Below are 19,334 nucleotides of genomic sequence, written 5' to 3'. Positions count from 1 at the left end.
AGGTGTTGTTCTACTGCAACTCCCATTACCCCTGACCATTGGCCATTCTGGCAGGGGCTGATGGGAGCTGGAGTCACTCATCCTTGTCTCTGCCTTATGGGAAACCAACGATAATGTCTTCAGTTGCAGGATGTTCTTTGTTTTGGAGCACATGTCATGGATGGAACGTGGCATTAGGGGTAGGGTGTATGCAGCATAGTCACACCCCTTCCCAATCATTTTGCTGGTGCCTTCTCTGAAGGCTGGGTTGAGCACAGGTGCCAACTTTGCAGGAAGCCAGGGAGGACACTGGGCCCAAGATACAGGGAGATGAGAAAGGACAATGGTGTTGCAAAGGAGTGTTGTACGTGCAAGGGGGTCCCTGAAGAAATAACAAAATCTGAGCACTGTGGGGGTCAAATTAGATGAATCTGATGGAAAAACCACCATCTCTAAAGGACTTGGTTTCCCCATCAGATTCATTGTGTGCATCGTTTATTTCATTGCAGTTTCCTTTAATGTGAGGTTGGGAGGTGGTTGTAATGCTCTGAAGTGTCTGGCTTAATATTGGACTGGCTCTTTTAAGGGTGGAGAGACTGAGTAAGGCAGTCCACTTCTCCTCCTTCCCCTTGCCCGTCCTTTTGGAAGTGCACATGTGTGATGTTTTAATACATTCTCGAAGGTGAAAGCCTCACCGACCTTGCGTCCCTGTGGACAAACGTTGGGTCTTCATCTGTGTGTGATCATCGGCAGAAAAGTGTGTCTTACAGATCAGAGAACCACAAGGTTTTGACATATATATTTCAAGGGAGGGTCCCCCTGAGCCCCTTAAACCCATTCCTGTTTCAATGTTTCCAATTATTAGCACACATTCTTCACTAGTGGAACATTCAGTAATGACATTAGGGAAAGAGAGACAAACTTCTGCAAGGAATGCACAGGAAACATTTTCTTTGTCCACACAGTGTTGCATCTTGGCTCCTAACAAGGAATCTATTGTGTTCTTAAATAAGCATAAATAACATAAAAGGCTGAGATTTATGAAGAATGCAAAAGGAAAAGAATTCATCAGGACACAAATAATACCCACCCCACCGCCCCGCACCAAACAGTGTTGCAGTTACTAGTCACATCTAGAGCTACAGCTGCAGCAGTTTTCTTACCCTGCAAACAGAGCTGTCCCTTCTTACCGACAATTTAAATAATAGATTTCCAACTATGCTGCTCGCAGCATCATTCAAAAGAAAATAAGAAAAATTAACTTACAAAATAACCCATTCTTCATATGTAATTGTGACAAATAAAAATCTTAAATAAAACAGGCTTCATATTCTTTCCCCCTCTTTTTCTCTCTTTTCTCTGGCTCTCCACCCATTCCAATTTCAGGTAGCTTGGCATTGAGTAATTGAACATTAAAAAATCAAGTTTGTAGACTTCATACAGCTGTGTTTGGTGCTCTGAACTGATGTTCTGGAAGAACTCTGTAGTCATTTCATCAGTAGTTCTTGTAGACTTTGCATAGGTGGGGAACTTGAGATAGTTTCCTACTCCTGCAAGTTGAAGAATGTAGTTGGAATCCTCTTCGAGTGTCTCGTATTTCCCTATGAGATCATAATGGATGTGGCAGGGATGGCACAGAGAGTATACAGTCTGCCAGTGTTCATTGAAAGGCTCTTCTCTTTGGGTGTGAGGGTCTATGAGATAAGCCACAAACTCCTCAAATTTCACATCATCGCCTTTATGTAGGGCTTCCTGGGTCGCATTTTTCCTTTGGCGCTTGACAATTTTGGTTCCATATCTCTTATGAAAGGAGGTGTTGTACTTCTGGGTGAATTTGTTTCTGTAGGCTGACACCAGTCTCTCAAAAGGCTCGCGGACAAACAAGAACTTCATGTAGTTTTTCAAGCGGTGGTTGATCTCTGGGATGCTGTATTGGTTGAGCGTCTTCAAGTTTGACGAGACATGGGCTTCGTTAGCTGGTATCTCCATCGGGTCGCTGTATTTGCCCCTCCCGTTCAAAACCATCATGACTCTCTTCCAATTGGTACAGGCCACTTTGGGTACGTAGCAGTAGATCAACTCATGATCCTCATCAACCACCAAATGCTTGAGGTCGTTGGGTGTCAGCACACGGCGTTTCCTGCTAGACATGCTGTTGGCTCGGCATGTATCCGTGACTTGATCCCTCCGGATCTGATGAAGGATTGCTGTGCTGGATAATTCCAACTGCATAAAGAACAAAAGTGGATAACTCAGTACAGTTTGCAAACACTCGCTGCCATCTTGGGCAGAAATCCAAAACCTACTTCTATACACAAATTCCTCTGATGTATTAACAACACAGCAACACACAAGGCTGCAAAGCCTTTGCTGGTCTTTGTTAGTGATGTGGTCTGGCGAGGGACCAACCCTGGGCTAAAACATCCTGCATATAAGAATTGCCTTCCTGGTTAAGATTAAAAGTCAGTCCTGTCCAACATTCCAACAGTGACCAGCTGGATGCTCAAAAAATAGTAATGAAGAAGGCAGCCAACCCCTGATGCCTCAGAATATGGAGGTCTCATCCCTAGCTATCATATTCTTGGCTATTATCATAGGCATGATCTGCAGGGACAGTGGTCAGTCACACAGAACCACCAAGGCTGAAGAATTTGGATGCAAGCAGACATAGGTTTCCATTCCGCTCAAGCATTGAAGAATGATACACGTATATCCTAATACCAAATGTATTTTCAGTGTACTTTGTCTGAAACATCTTAACTCTCGTAGTTATATAGAAAATGAAGTTCTTTCTGCTCCTGCAGTCAAACTCATTTCTACGGAAGAGCAGAACTCAGGCTGACCTTTGCTGCTGAGACGCAGCAGGAGGCCAAGAGTTTCAAAAAGCCTTCGAAAATGAACACAGTATGTACTCTTGCTGCTGATGTCTGTCTCACTCTAGGATTAATTGTCTTGGCTTCCTCATTGGCTGTGACCTTGGCAAGTGAAATAAAATGTGTGGACACCTCGGCTTTTCTCAGAGGAGAACAGGCAGTCAAAAGTGCTTTCTTGAAGCTTTTTCTTTCTTTTTTTTTGTTTGCTATTGATGCTGGCCTCTTATTGCCAACCAAATCAATAAGAGGTCAAGGGCAGACAGACTTTTAACAGGTAGTTTTTGTTGTACAGCACTCAAAAGAATGCTTCCTTGCACTGACGTCCTTTGTTGTGGCTATACATTTATTAAGGATTCAGTACAGTCATACCTTGGGTTATGAACGCTGTGGGTTGCACGTTTTCGGGTTAGATAGATATAGATAGATAGATACTTTATTGTCATTGTACATAATACAACGAAATTGAATGCCATCCCATATTTACAGCCACATATACGCATTTATACATTTACAGCCACACATACACATACATACCATACATCATGACTCCCCAAGATCATATCATTTGGTTACAGCATTTAAAATACAGTCATACCTCATGTTACGTACGCTGCGGGATGCGTACATTTGGGTTACGCACCACAGCGACCTGGAAATAATGGAACGCATTATTTCCGGGTTCGGTGGTTTGTGCATGCGTGTCAAATGACGTCACGTGCATGCGCAGAAGTGCCGAATCGCGTCGTGCACATGCACAGATGCGGCGCTTCATGATACAGACATCACAGGTTACGAACAGGGCTCCGGAATGGATCCTGTTCGTAACCAGAGGTACCACTGTAGTTATAACTCTTGGTTAAAAACTATTTTTTAGTCTATTCATTCTTGATTTAATTGTTCCATATCTCTTGCCCGAAGGCAACCGTGCAAACAGACTATATCCAGGATGACATGAATCCTTTAAAATGTTGTTTGCTTTTTTGAGACAACAGGAGCTATATAATTCGTCCAAAGATGGGAGAGGATGACCGATAATCTTTCAGGCTGTGGTTATGACCTTCTGGAGTATTTTCCTATCGGTGACTGTGCAACTGGCAAACCAAGCACAGATACAGTATGTAAGAATGCTCTCTATGCTGCCTCGATAGGACACCAGCAGTCAATGGAACATCCTTCCGCTGCTCACTGGAGCCTGCAACCCGCCACAGGGTAAGTCCATCAAGTCTCATGATCTTCTCATGAGGATCCCCCTCAATCCTAGAGCCATTTGCCCATTGTTAGAAAGCTATGATTAGTGGTGTTCTGAGTATTTTTATTCCTAGACTAAGATACACCCTTGTGTGGGGGGGGGGGATTGAAAGTGTGAAGCTGCTCTAAGACAAAGACAGATGAGTCATTTTTTACTTTTATTATCCTCAGCTCAGGGGCAAGCAGGCTGAAAGTGGGAGGAAGGCAGCAAGCAAGACATCACAATATAACTGAAAGTGCTGGTGGGGCGAGAAAGAAAGCTTAAAGCCGGGTACCTAATGGGGTGCTTTCCCATCAGCCCCAGCTAGTATGGTCCATTGCCAGGGATGATGGGAGCTGTAGCTGGAAGGGACCATGTTGCCTACCCCGTCATATAATTTATCCATATTTATCTCCAAGACAGATAATCAATACAAGTGCAGATTAAGAGAAATATGATGATGAAGATGATGAAGATGAAGAAGATGATGGTGACTAGTAGTAGTAGTAGCAGCAGCAGCAGCAGTATACTATCCTTCATCCAAAGATCCACTAGTTGGGTATAAACACTCTAGACTGGCTACACAGTATTCCATCTGGGCAGGTAATCTCTCCCCCTCTGAACATTCAACAAGCCATTTGAATAATTTTGGGTCAGAAATTGAGCCCATTCTGTGTGAGGCCTTTAAACACAGACATCAAGGGCTGCACCTCAGCCACCAAGGATGCTACACATGGCTTGGAGCCAGGCCAGTCTCCTGAATTAACCCAAATTGCAGTACTGTAGAAACTGAGTTTACTCGTATCACTGAACCTTGTGAATGAAAATGATCTCCTCCCTAAGATTGGTTCAGATGCCTAGCCAACTAACAGGCTTGAAGGCTTAGGCCTCAATCCTCTTAGGTCTCAAAAGACAGGGCAGCTACAGTTTCTCCTGCTTTCCCTCTGTCCTGGTCCTCCTTTCATCTGCCTTCCACCCCTCCCCAGCACAAAATGAGCAAACACATAACATTCTGTCACATATTTATTGATTAACTAGTCAATGAGTTTTTTGCCTTAGCTGTAAATTGTCATCATCTTCAAACACTGCTAAATGGTATCCACCAATAATCTGATGGATAAAGCAATTTTAGGACACTTTGCAATTATGGAAGTCTTCAGAGGAAGAAATTTCCATAATGGTGGATTGTCAGGAACACACCTCTGCAAGCTTTTAGCTATCTGAACTTGCAACTCTGTAGTTGAGCCCAGGCTATTAACTGGATTTTACTCAGCTCTCTAGCAGGGTTCCTAACACAGGTTCGCATGAGAGTTTCTTCTAGACCAAGTGAAGAAAGGGAAAGATTCTGGCTTAAGGGAAAGTTGCACAGTTCAACTTAATGCAATACATGTATGTTTTAGGCAGGGATACGAGATGAACAGGATTAATCTGCAAGGTGGTTGGAAGGTTATCCTAAACACGTGAATATTCCAAAATCCGTATGAATTACCATGAGAGGAAGATAAAAGGACACTTTGTCTGTGACAAACTGAAATATCTGGAATGACTAAAGATCATATATAGAGGAAACTTTCCTATACCAGATGTTGATACTGACCACTAAAAATTGCCAGTCATGTGGAAAATATGCCCTGTTATCTCTACCATCTGTAGTGGAACTTGAAACTAATAACATTTCCAATCTCTAAGTCAATAAACTTATAATCACAGAGTTCTCCTCCCAGCCCTAATGACATGCTTTCATTCAGAAAAAAGAGCAAAATATTAAATTTAATGTAGCTATTATTTTTAAAATATTGGCTGCATATGTTGAATGCAACTCAGATGCCACTTTAAGAGAAGCAAAATGTTATTTGCCAGGAGATAACTGAATACAGATATCAGAATATGTAAAAATTGCTCAGCAGTCAATAGGCAGACCGCTTAGAGGTTTTCCACTGAGTGAGTGGTTTGCAAATATTAAAAGGAGAATGTGGGTTTCCCCCCTTAAATCTCTTGATATTCTAAATTCACAGAATCAGTGTTGGAAAGGACCTGGTGGGGAGTTATCTAAAAAGGGTCCTATTCATGTTTACAGCACATTTAAATCACATGACTTCCCTCAGTTAATCCCAGGCATTGTGGTTTACCCCTCACAGAGCAACACTTCCCAGCATCCTTCACAAATGACAGCTCCCAGGATTCTTTGAGGGAAGCTATGTGCTTTAAATCTATCCTGTGGGTGTTACCTTAGAGTTGAGAGAAGCATTGGAGGCCATCTACAGTCTCTCCCCACCCCCACTCCTTTGCAGGATCTACAGCATAGGATGCAGCTACAACATCCCTGATACAGACACCTTTGAGTCTCTTCTTAAATAACCTTAAGTGAAGAAAAGTCCACCAGCTCCTGAAGCTACCTTGTCTACTGCCAAGCAGCTCTTACCATTGAGCAGAAATGTTCAGCTGAAACTCGCTTCCCTGAAATTTCCACCCATTGGTTTTTATCTTGCCATCTGGAGCAACAGAGAACAAGTTGCTCCATCAGTGTGACAGCTCTTCAAATATTTAAAGACAGCTATCATGCCTCACCTTAATATTCACTTTTTGGCAAAACTACCCAGCTCTTTTAACTGCTTCTCATAGGACTTTTTTTTTTTTTACCAGACGCCCCACAAGCCTGGTTGCCCTTCTCTGAATATGCTCCAGTTTGTCAATGTCATTTCTTAAAATAGGTAGCGGTGGGATTCAGGCTCATTGACTCAAGAAGCAATAGTGAACAGCAAGCAAGTAAACACATATTCTTGCCAGGGGCCATGCTGTGGGTGACCTAAATCAGGACGTGCCTGTTCATGTGTCTGGTTTCTACAAGCCAATGTCAATTTGGGAGTGCTGAAATCATCAGCGTTGCTCATCATAATGACATTTATTACTCACTCTTTACCAGCAGGTCCCAGGGCACGTTACAACAATTTAGAATTAAAAAGTTAAAAAGTTAAAACAGATTACAACTCCAGGAATAGGATGGGTCCTGAAAACACTCTGAAATGCATTCTGGGGAGTGGGGAGAAGACATTGTTCTCACATCACCAAGACTTGCTTCAACCCAGCTTTGGCATTTTTCAGTGCATGGCAAGCAGCAACGTGGATGTTTGCCGAAAGACACACAAAGATGGTTTAATAAGCTTGAAGCACCTGCAAAGTATTACAATAATGCAATTTTAAAAATTGAGAATAAAAAACCACACTAAACCTAAGCAACAACAGTCCTGAAAGAGCGCTGTGTATGTGAAGGACTTTGGCCTAGGCGAACCAATCTACTTAAAGAATAAACTTCTCAACATCTTCAGACAAAAATGGTGAAGTTGGGGCTGAGGAGAAGTGGCACAGAATGTATTCCACTTCAGCTATGAATGTATTATCCCACTCCCTTTTAAAAACGTTGCTAGCCCGATGAACAGCCTTTATCCATCAAAATTCCTCAGATGTTTTGTCTGGGGGCTGGGGGAAGCCCACCCCCACGTTCACTTTGAATTTTTGCCTGGGCGGAATTTTGATAGTGACTCTAATTTCAATCTTTTCATTTCTTCCTATGTAAATGTACACTGGAAGTCCAAAGTTTGCATGCATGTTGGCTGGCTGCAAAACAACAACAAGAAGAAGAACACACTATTTATCTCTTCTTTATGAAGATGAACTTAGCAACAATTTCTTCATGTGACTCACAGACGGCAGGATGCCTAATTAATCACCCAACTCAGCCCCATTTATTAAGTAGATGTATAGGAAGTTGTTGTTTTTAAGTCTCTTGACATTTACAAATGCCTCTCAAAATTGAAAAAGAATATCTAGTTATATTTCCCACAGTGTTGGAGGACATCATGGACTTTGGGTGTCAATTGTATATACAGCCTATTAACTGTGTTAGGTCACAAAAGACCATACCAAAAGTTATTTGTAGGACTTTTCTTTCTCTCTGTGTGGTTCTCTAACAATATTTTCATTAAAAACGAGTGTTTTAAACAGTTGGACATGTTTTGTGATGCAAATGTCCAAGAAACCTTTCACTATTCACCCAGTTCCCCCACATTTGCAAAGAAATTTAGTTTGCATGCTTGGGAGGTGGTTTTCTGTAGAAACTCTCCATGTCCATGTGGCTCCTTCTCATAGTCTGAAGGGTTTCAACACCTGCACCAATTGCCCACGAGGCCATCCATCACTGGTCTAGGAATTCCCCAAAGGATGGTACAGATGCAGCAGTCAAATCTCTTTTAAAAAATCAGAAGCCAGATAAGGGAATGTGCACCAGCTTCTCTAGCTCCCATCACCCCAGCCAGCATGAGCAAAGGTCAGGGATGATGGGATCTAGAGTCTAAACAACATCTGGAGGGCCACAGGTTAGTCATCCCAGACTTAGGTTATTTTACTCTAATTGTCTTGCAAACTTACCCGTGGGCTACAATCAGTGAGTTTCCTTTCCAGCTTAATTACTAATCTTGTTGTATTGTTATGCTGCATTTTGTTGCCTGTATTTTTAATTCGATTTCAAATAGAATCCTGTGCAAATTCCATGCAGCTGCTGGAATCTAATTTATTTACAGCTGCCCTCTGAGAACTTGTTCTTTGCTCATGCTGAGGTTTCATTTAACCTTGATCTTGGAAGAGCAAGACTCTTCTATTCCCATTTGTAACTGCCACTCACTAATGTGCAAGGGAGGTAACTGACCTAGGATACCCTTTATTCATAGGCTTAATGGCAGAAAATTGGGATCCATACAGCAACATCTTGCTTTTTGCACCTCCCTACAGATATATCTAGAGACCCTCACTAACATCCCCCACATTAAACACTAGTAGTCACGTTAAAATTTAATTACAATATGGCTTGCCAGCAAATCCTTTTAGGCTAAAACAGCATTGCAATAAGGCTAATGTATTATGCTATGAATGAGCAGATTGCATCAGTGTGCTCAATAAACATTTCTGTAAGCATCAGAGACCAATCTTCAGAAAACCAGAGCATCTGCAGAAGTTATGGCCCACTGCCACTGCACAGCACATTTCCAGCAAGCCCCCACAAAACGACACCAATAACAAGGTCCAGGCAGATGAGATGAACGCACAGAGGCTTATTGCTTTCGTTTGTTAAAACGACAACCAATGTTATCCTCAAAGTCATCAAAGGCTACAGTTCTGAAGTGACTTGCGAGCCCCTAAATCAAGATGATGTGTGAATCTGAAAACAGATGCATGGCTGAGACATCAGGGGGGGTTCACAAGGCTATTTTTATGGGATAGTTATGGGGTAAAGTCATCACTAGGTTACTTTTCATTTTTAATGATGGCGACCAGTCCTGGAAATCCTCCAACAAAGGTCAAGATGGCACTCAGTAATCACCACCACCACCAGGCTGAACCTACATTTTGGAGCTTCTTCCACTTGCACCCTCAACACAACTGGAGTATGAGCTACGATCAGTCTCTGTGCTATAAATGTCAACTTGCAATGGCTTCAATACATCACCATCCGAGTTAAAACAATGGTCATGTAAATCATATTTTGTCAGCAAGCCCATGGTTACACAGCTACCAATAGATGATTAAGAGCCAGATGATTTGGCTTTCCTGATTTTCTGTGTCACAGTTGGGAAATCTTTGTTACTCTGAAGGCCTAATAGGCAAACTTCTAGAAGCTGCAAGCCAATTGTGGGTGGAGTCAGAGCCAAAAGTGGGCGGAGCAATGGACGTGACTCTTAATGTACAGTAGAGTACATTGAACCCACACATTGTGGTATCTATTCTTCCCCCGCCCCTGACGATACACTCAAATCGGCTTCCTCCATCCAGATTAGCAAGTGGCATTAGCAGAATCCAAGGACACATTACAGATAAGTCAAAACACTCAAGGACAATATGAAGCTAAGCTGGTGAGAGGCATGGCCTGGTAAGGGGTACAGCCTGAGGCCAGAGTCCTACCAGATCTCTGGACATGAGAATGAATGCTCAAAAGAGGAATGAAATGACACAATGATCTCCTACTTATTGGGAAACCTCCTTGGTTTGCCCAGTCTAATTGAAGGGAGAGCTCTACATCAAAATTTGCTGTATGGACCTCTTTCTTGAAACTGTGGAAAGTCCTCTTTCTACCTTCAAGGAGAGTCTCCTCCGAGTGCTGATTTTATTCAACAAGCTTCTTGTTACCTCCCCCCCCCTTTGTATTTGCTCATTATTCTATTTCCAGTTGCAGACAGTCGCTGTCTGACTTGCATTACAACCCTTTCATCAGTTCTGAACACTTGCCAGGCCCTAATTGTTTCACTCTGTTGATCTGCTTGAAGATGCCAGTTCCGCTTTTCGTTGCTTCTGCAAACTTGTCAGGTCTCCTGCCCCACCTGGTACACGAAAGATTCGCAACAAGAAAGGGAAAGCCAGGAAGCTTCATGTCTCCTTTGTCAGGCCACCAAGAACACTCCTCTTTGCCTGTCCAACATGCAAACCTTGGAGCAGTCTGCTAGTCTTATGAGAGTAAATTGTAGGGCAAATCAGTCAACTCCTTGACATACAGCCCACAGGCCTAATGTTATACCAACTTGCTGCTCACCATGGCTTCTAGCACTAAGGTCTGAGTTACAGTATAAAGTCCACAGCCAAAGCAGCATAAGAAAACAATCAAGGAGATCAGCAGGATGGGTGGGGAGGCATAAGGGCAATGGGAAGGGAGTGAGAAAAGGCAAGATAGTAAGGACTCTGGGGGCAAGATAAATCACATGAATAAATCTCTTGAAAGGCAGGACACTGTGCTTCTTCTTCTTCTGTGGCATAATGGCTCAGTGTGTCTGACTGTTAATCAGAAGGTTAGTGGTTGGAGCCCAGCCAGGGATGGCTGTGGCAGGATTCCTGCACTGATTCTCCTCCTCCTCCGTCTTCACTGTACATGTGTGTTTGTATGTCAGCTGAGAGAGGTGCAACCTCTGGAACAATTCTGAATGCATTAACCATTTATCTAGCATAACTGCCTTCTCCTTTCCCCAGAATCATCTCTAATTTTATGTCTGTCTTCCCTCAAAGGCTTAGAGGGAAGGCAGAGGTAATTTTTTAAAAAAAGGTTAACATAGCAAAGGTTTCATAATGGGTGCTTCCTAGTTTCACAAACAAACTGACAGATGACAATACTGGCAAAGTGGATGCTGGTTCAAGCTACCATTCTTGTGTACTGCTGCTTCTGCCTGATTCAGGCTCTGGGGAAGGTTGATGAAATACTCAGCTTCTGTAGGACTGAGACTCATCCTGTCTCAGGCACCCAGCTAAAGTGTGCTTTGTTAACTATCCCCAGGTGGAACAGTGAGCGAGGGAGCACTTGTGCAGAGTGGTCCACTGCTGAAAGCTTTAACCAGTGTGCACCATGCTGGGGTGCTCACCCACTAGTTCAGTTGTGAAGCCAGACGCACGATGCAGGAGATGAAAGCACTGCAAATCCTCTTTTTATGGTACAGCAGTCTTCATCCCAAACTTTTTTTAAAAAGCACGGGTCTCACAACATTGAACTCCGTCCTGACTCCAGGTTTTTTTCTGCCATACCTTCTTTTCTAAAATGAGGGATGAAAGCTAGGTTCGTGAGTGTTTTATCAACCTCGTGGGATCCATGATCACAGATAACCAAAACTCATTATCACACTCAACTCACATACTCAGTCATCTCCCACGTCCCCAGCAATTAGGCTTGAAGATTGCTCACTCAAACTAACCATGTGGCAGTTAGGCCAACGAGAGGCTGTTTTCGAGTTGCCGCAGGGGGTGGGCAGGACAGGACAAGAAGGATGCATATCCAGTGGGATGGACCCTGCAGACCAGAGACTCCCCTACCTCTGTCATAGCTGGTGTAGTTCAACCTGGGCCCAATGCAGGGAATCTAGAGCTGGAGCATCTCAAGGAGATGGCTATCAAGCTCTGCTTGAAGTCCTCCAGGGAGCCCACGGCCCCTCTAGGCAATTGGCTCTATTGTCAAACCGCTCTACCTGTAAGGCCTTTCTCCCTAGTTTTCCCTTGAAATGTACCCACCTGTGCTAAAATCCGACAGATCTATTCCTGTCCTCTGAGGCAGCAGAGAACAAGTCTTGTCTTCTTTGGTCACCTGGCGTGGAATGTGTTCTGCTTGGAAAGAGTGGCATCTGCACCTGCTCTTTCCATGCAATGAAATTTTCATCTGGGGTCAAAACCTCCCCCGTGCTGCTTTTAAATATTATGACTCCGAAAGGTACTAAGGAGATTTTGCTCACATGTAATTTACACACATCTGGAAGAGGGTTCCACTCTGCATCTCTCTCCTCACCCACCTACCCTGCCGCTTTCCCTCTTTTGACATGGTTTGTTTTCCACAAGGGAGGTGCTTATTTTCTCCTTCAACTAGCAATGATGATAATAGGAAACTGAAATGTCAAATGAAAACCATGTGCATGTAATAGGTAATGTATGAGCCTTCAGCTATCAGGAAGTCCTATTCTCAAATGACATGAAAGGAGAAATTGATAGTCGGATGTCTTCTCATTAGAGTCAGTGCTCATTTTCATCCCTCAAGGTTTTCCTATTTTTTTTTTTAAAAAAAAATTATAGGACAACCTTGTCAGTCCTTTGTCTGTTTAATTAAAATGTCCACTTTTCCATACACAAAACAAAATTTCAGATTTAAACCATTATTTTGAACTGAAACTGTTCTGAGGCATCATTTAAACTGCCAGTATTTAGCATTTTTCTGTAAAGCTCATTAGAATTATTTTATGCTGAAATGTCCTGCTTTATGTGGTTTTAGTTATGACCATCTAATCTATAGCAGCCTTGCTAAAATCAGTTTCCCAGGAAGATTTAATCTTTACAACAAAAACAGAAAAGTCTAAGAACCAGCAGAGCTGAAATTCAGGTATCGTGGCCTATTCAGACAGCAGGTGTTTGACTAAAGCTGTAGTGCTAACTCTAGGGCAATTTTCAGATTTCAAACATTAATGCGTGTAACAGTACCCCAGAGTCTCACCCTTTTTTTTTTAAGGCAAAGACACTTTGGCAGGGGGAAATTAAGGGGGCTTCTAGACTGTTGCTATATTTTGGTGGGATTCAGTCACATACCAGCAAATTGCACCATCATAATGGTGTTGCAGAACAAACCCAATAAAGGCTTAAAAAATTGTTTGGGGAAGAGCAGAAAGTATAGGGTATGGTAATATTGGAAGGGGGGGGGATATGAACAACCGCTACCCAATCAAATCGGAACCGCTGTATTTGAGTATTGTGTGGGGCAGGCGTGTTGCATTTTGAGACACGTACCCCTGTGAAATATTCATGCTACCCCTACTCATAGCTGTTTCTTCACCACAGCGATTGGCTTTTGGCCACATCAAAATCCCGTGTGTGCTTGTCAAAAAAAAAGAAAAAAAAGAAAAATCTACATCACAGCAAACTAATTTCAATGTACGTGATCGTTGTTTTTGTTTATTTCAAATCTTATTTTCAATCCCCAGGGGAAGCATGAACTCAGTAACTATTTGACATCCATCTGAGCTTGAGCCGACGAAAAGCAAAAAAGAAAAAGAAAACAAAAGGAAGAAACATTTGTATACAGCGGCAATGGCCAGAATGTTTAAACACAAATCATAGGAACATGCCCCAGAGCACATATCCTACTTGCGAGGATTAAGATAATGTAGCTACTGCAGCCCTGTTTTAAACCTGATGCGGAACATCTGCTCCTGCTTTGCTTTTAATCATTTGTGTTTTTCTTGCCCTGAATCTGCCATGGGGAGACGGGTGGAGAGGCATGAGTGGACAGAATGGCAGGAGAGATTGCCCCATTGCTGGGAGCACAGAATCCCTGCCATGCTCAGCTGAACATTCAGAAAGACAGCCAGCAGACGGCAAGTTCAAGCACGGCAAAAAGGAGATGCTTGCTCTTCCCATTTGGTATTAACCCTTCCGTCAGCAACCATTGCATTTTACGAGCTGCAAGTCACCTAGTTTTGTTGCCCGGCATTTGTTTAGAGTCTCCGTCTGAGACCAGATGCCCCACAACGCTCAGGGAGAAAAGGGGGAAGGAAGGAAAAGTGCATGTGCCATAGCAAGGACAGCTAAATATAATATTTTCTGGTTGCAATTCCTGCGCAAACAAGGAACGTTAAAGGCTAACAAACAGGGATGCTGGAGAATTCCATTGGAAACAGAAATGGGAGCGGAACTTGCCACAATTCACATGTTTGCCCAAGGTCAGGAACAGAAATCACACAAGCAATTATGGGGTTCTTTTAGTCAGCAAACATTACACAAATCATTTCATTATTTTCAGCACTACTTTGATGTTTCCCTTTCACTAAAATACATTTAAATTAATTATGTAATAAATACATGATTAATTGAGTTTGTTTAGGTCACAGCAGATCATAGCTGTCAACTTTTCCCTTTTCTTGCGAGAATCCTTTCGGAATAAGGAATTTCCCTTTTAAAAAAAGGGAAAAGTTGACAGCTATGCAGCAGATAGCAAGATCAATAACATAGGTTTTAGCAGAAGCTGAACTGCAGTGCAACACAAACCAGCACTGATTGTGACAGCGTCAGGGTGGGATGGAAACTGCTGCCTCCTTACATTCATACTAACGAAGATAGTAATGCATTGGCTTTTGCAGAGTCCACTTCTTCCATTGCAGTGCCAGACTAACATTCACTTAATATGCAGTATATAGCTACACATATTGTTTTCTTTAAATGATTACAGATGCTAGGCAGCCTGATTCTCACTGAGAAGCCAGTGCTTGTGTGAGGGAGGCTTAGCTCTTCACTCTCCCCATCATGATCAGCAGATCTGTAATTATCTAAGAAATGTAGCGGCCTGCTATGTAATTATGTAAACACAAGCAATTTTTAAGTTGGCAGGTATATATATACATGGGAGTGCAGAGAGAGAAAGTCCCAGGTTCAACCCCCAGCATCTCCAGATAGGGCTGGGAATATTCACAATCCTTGGAGAGTCACTGCCAGTCTGTGTTGGCCATCGTGAGAGACATGGACCATGCTTTGATTCAGTACAAGGCAGCTTCTATGTCCCAATAGTCTAAATTAAATTAATGTGTAAATGTACACAAAATAAGCACAGTGACTATTCGTAAGAGCAGTGAGTGGGTGGTAATCGCCCTAGATTTGTTAAGCTACTAGTCCTAGTGTGCCCTCTTGCCAGGAACCAGCAACGAAAGCTAGTTTCTGACCCTGAAAATCTGTGGCTCCTTACCAAATGTAAGGGGAGGGCAGGAGCCTCTGTGCCAACCCATTTCTGTTCGCTCATATACTGCTCACACACCTTCAAATGTAAAAGGGGCCTCTCCACATGATTGGAAACCCTGGTAGGGCAGCTTCTCAAGTTCAAATGAATGCAGATGGATCAGGAAGCCAAACCTTCCGCTTCAATGCGACCCCGCCAGGTCTTCATTCTGCCTGAATTGACCTCTGTAAAGGTTATATGATGACACTACAGACTTTGAAAGCATCCTCCAGGGCACTGCTAAGGCAGATGAAAGGGGGTAGTGACCAAACCTCTCATGTTTCAAACCACATATTATTTATCAGGAGCACCCAGTGGCAGCTGGTGCCCTTTGGGATTGGCAGGGTGAAAAGCAAGGGAGCTCAACAGTAGGTGGTGCCAGAGTCAATATACATGGAGTAAGATCCAATGGGAAGGCAAAAACGGACTAATTCTAGTTTGTGCCCACCTCCCTCTGTGCTCAGCTCTGCAAGGGAAGGCTGAGGTTAAGGAGGAGGAAGCTTGCAGGCAGTGCCACCCCCGGGACTGGCTATAAATAAGAAGGAAGACAGGTGGGGAGGCAGAAGTTGATGGGGCAGCACCCCCATTTGTCCTACAGGATTAGCCTCCACTGGTCAAGCAAAAGAAGATAAGAACACAAGAACAGCCCTGCTGGATCAGATCTAGTCCATTGCCCATCTAGTCCTGCATCCTGTTCTCACAGTGGCCAACCAGATGCATGTGGGAAAGCAGGAAGCAGGACTTGGGCAGGAGAGCACTCTTCCGTCCTGTGGTTTTAAGCAACGGATATGTAGAAGCATTGCTTTCTCCAGCTGTGGAGACAGAGTCTTTGGTGCTAGCAGCCATTGACAGCCCTCTCCTCCGTGGACTTGTCTGTATGAATTTGAGCGTCTACATCTGCAGCCAGGTCACCGGATCTGCACAAGCCGCTTTTGTTATAAACAAGCAGGTTTATGTTTGATGCATGCCTAGAAGCACAAATCCCTTTTCCAGGCAAATTTAAAAGCAAGCGGCGTGTTTGCTTACTCTGAAACAGCCTCCCCCAATCTAAATGTTCTGGATTGCATCTCCCACAATCATATCAGCAGGGGCAGGTGGGAGCTGCGGTCTAAAACAGCTGGTGGGTACCAAGTTGGGGAAGGCTGCCCCAGAGTGAAGGGTTGCAAGTTCCCCAATGAAACAGACTTCTAGAGGGATGGTGGGAGAACATCCCAGGCTGAGTTGACCAAATGCCGATTTAATGCAAGACTCCCAGGTTGTTTCTCTGGAAAAATACTGCAGAGGAGAGACAAGGAGGGTTCAGTTGCTGTTGGTCAGTAGGACCAAAATGCGGCCAAAGGAGCCAGTATTAATTGCAAAGAAAACTGTGTTTCAGTGGCTGACTGAGGAATGAGCTACTAACCAAATTGGCATGTACAGTTGACCAGTGCAAATACCTGCCCCTTCATCTGAAGACACAACACCTACTATACAGGATCAAACCAACAATCCTATCGGCAGACTTTAGGGGCAGCGCATGTCTCGGCCTGTCTCTGGCACCAAATATCCCAACCCTCCCCAGTGCTGAATGCTACAGTTTTACATCCATGCCATACATCAACCACATGGCTTCCCCCAAATAATTCTGTGAAGTGTAGTTTGTTAAGGATTGCTGAGTATTGTAACCCTATGAGGGATAAACCAATTTTTAGGGAAATCCATGTTCTTTAAATGTAGGGTGTGGATGTGACCACAGAAGGTGGGACCTAGAGCTTCATTAGTTATCAGTGCCCAGTCCCTCGTTATAAAGATTTGATCAGAGTTAGAAAACTACAGAGCTACCTAAACTGAGCGTTACCCAGGCAGGTTTAATCAGGACCAAACCAATTAATTATATGCAAAAGTTCAAGGTTCTTGCATGGCCCTTATATATTATAAAAGTTCAAGGTTCTTGCATGGCCCTGATTCCTTATATTTTTGTCCCATCACTGGGATCTTTTGGGGAGCCTCTGTTGGTGGTCCCACATGGTTCAAATGCAAATATTCACTGTGAGCTGTGCATTCAGCATTGCAGAACTCCTTCCCAGCTAAGATCAGACAGGCCCCATCCCTGTTGAACTTCAGGCACCTAATGAAGTCCTTTCTATTTCAGTAGGCATTTTAAATAAATTTCTGTTTTTATGATTGATTTTAATTGAGTTTAACCTGCATGTGTGTTTTTTATTTGTTATCTTAATGTGTATCACTTAGAAACTTTGGTGTCAAGCAGTATATAAACTACTGGAATACACTGAAAAAAAAATCCTTGTTACCAACATTCTCTAGGCAAACCCCTCTTTTATACAACTGCTAGAATTGCTCCCTCTGATATTGAACAAAAAACTACCCAAAGATTTTTGATGGGGGGGGGGAGGGAGGGAGGGAAGGTGAGAAGGTAAGGCTGTGGGCTAGATGAGAAGGTGCCACAAGCTACAACTGATCTGCGGGCCAGCAGTTTCCCATTCCTGCAATGCATGTTTACTCAGAAGAAAGCCCCACTATGTTCTAATAAGTGTGCTTAGGGTTGCACCTTAAGTCTCTTCACCCTCTTTAGGTTAATATCCTTTGTATTCCTCTCTAGTTTATCTACAGCCTTCTCAAAATGAAGCAACATGAAATGGACACATTAGCCACAGAAGCACAGCAACACAACCACCACCCATTTATTCTATGCACTACACCTATGCATTGCATATGCAAAATTTGGCAAAAGGTCCAGACAGTTAACAAAGCATATTTATCATGAACTAGGAAGCTACAATTAATTTGACTATTGCACATATATGTAAAATAATGTTGCTTGTACACCATTTCAATTAACATAATACAGTTGCGCACATTGCACTTATTAAAACATATGTTACGCCACATGAGGAAACACTGGGCCATCTTTATTTTTCTTGTAACCCTGCTCCCCCTTGATATATAGATGGATGGGGCCATTCTGATAATTGAAAGAGTATCATGGAGTTGAACTATTAAAGAAAATTGTCTGTGCCTGATCCCTTTGAATTTTCTACCGCCCTGTATCTAAAACATTTATCTGAAACCATAAGTGCAAAATCTAGTTTTCTATATTGTTTCCCAAGCATTTTTAAAACTAACTAACTAACTCAGAGATCACAGTTGCTAACATTGGTATTAATGCATCTCAAAGTAGCATTTCTTTCCCAATTTTATTTTTTGGCCACAGATTGTAATACCAGATTCCTCTCTGTGGTGCTCCAGGCTTAGCCAGTTACTCCCCGAAGTGTTTAAATATACACTTAACCAAAGGACATAAAAGTCTCAGCCAATGACAGAACACTGTAGCATGGAACACATTAAAAATAGGCAAATGCAGGGCAATAATACTTCCAGCTGCAGATAAATGGTGAAATGATAACAATAAGTTGCCAGAGAGTGAGTTTAATGGCAGTTTATAAAGTGACTTCCACAGCATTCTGATAACATATGTTCATTAAAAAAAAGAAGAAGATGAAGAATCCACTGATGCACAGAAACAGATTGAAAGGCTTGGCTTAGCTAATAATGAAGCCCCCAGAGTAGTCTCTGAAGCAGCAAGTGCATAAAGTACCTTCAAGGGAAGACTGGAGCACGATAACATGAAAGGGATGGATCACTAAGAGGCCAATAGATGATATACATAGAAAGCAAGTTAAATATTGCAAGTGCATTCTGGAGCTGAGCAGGCTTTAGCTTTCAAAAGCACGCAAGCTTTTGACGGCCCTGAGCGACATCTGGTATTAGGCGGTAGGGAGAGGGAGGGAAGTTGAAAATTCTGTGGGGAACATGAACCATGGAGTGACAGGTCGGGATATTTGGGGAAATTAATATTTATGACATGTAAAAAAAAAAAACCCTCAAAAGGCTTGTTTAAAGGAACAATGACACAAATATCTCAGAGTGAAAATCGCTTGGGTGAAGGCAGACAGGCAAACCTGCCGCTCAATGTTGTTCTAGCACG

The 19,334-nt window shown here is 42.9% G+C and overlaps 1 protein-coding gene across 1 annotated transcript; it reads right to left on the bottom strand.

Moving 5' to 3' along the window:
• Positions 1-596: 596 nt before the first annotated feature.
• On the bottom strand, positions 597-6,578 carry LOC117053659 (carbohydrate sulfotransferase 11-like). The gene is made up of 2 exons (XM_033161612.1): positions 6,477-6,578; positions 597-2,205 (listed from the first exon to the last, which is right to left on the bottom strand). Exon 2 carries the CDS (start codon positions 2,128-2,130, stop codon positions 1,261-1,263), a length of 870 nt encoding a protein of 289 aa, XP_033017503.1. The 5' UTR covers positions 2,131-2,205; positions 6,477-6,578; the 3' UTR covers positions 597-1,260.
• Between the last annotated feature and the right edge of the window lie 12,756 nt (positions 6,579-19,334).

This window comes from Lacerta agilis, chromosome 10 (assembly GCF_009819535.1).
Source record: "Lacerta agilis isolate rLacAgi1 chromosome 10, rLacAgi1.pri, whole genome shotgun sequence".
NCBI lineage: Eukaryota > Metazoa > Chordata > Lepidosauria > Squamata > Lacertidae > Lacerta > Lacerta agilis.
Note: the sequence above shows the minus strand (reverse complement) of the source record. Positions and strands in the feature narration are given on the sequence as shown.

What these genes read in the sequence shown, in the direction of transcription:
- LOC117053659 (XM_033161612.1), bottom strand. Translation starts at nt 2,130, where the DNA reads ATGTCTAGCAGGAAACGCCGTGTGCTGACACCCAACGACCTCAAGCAT.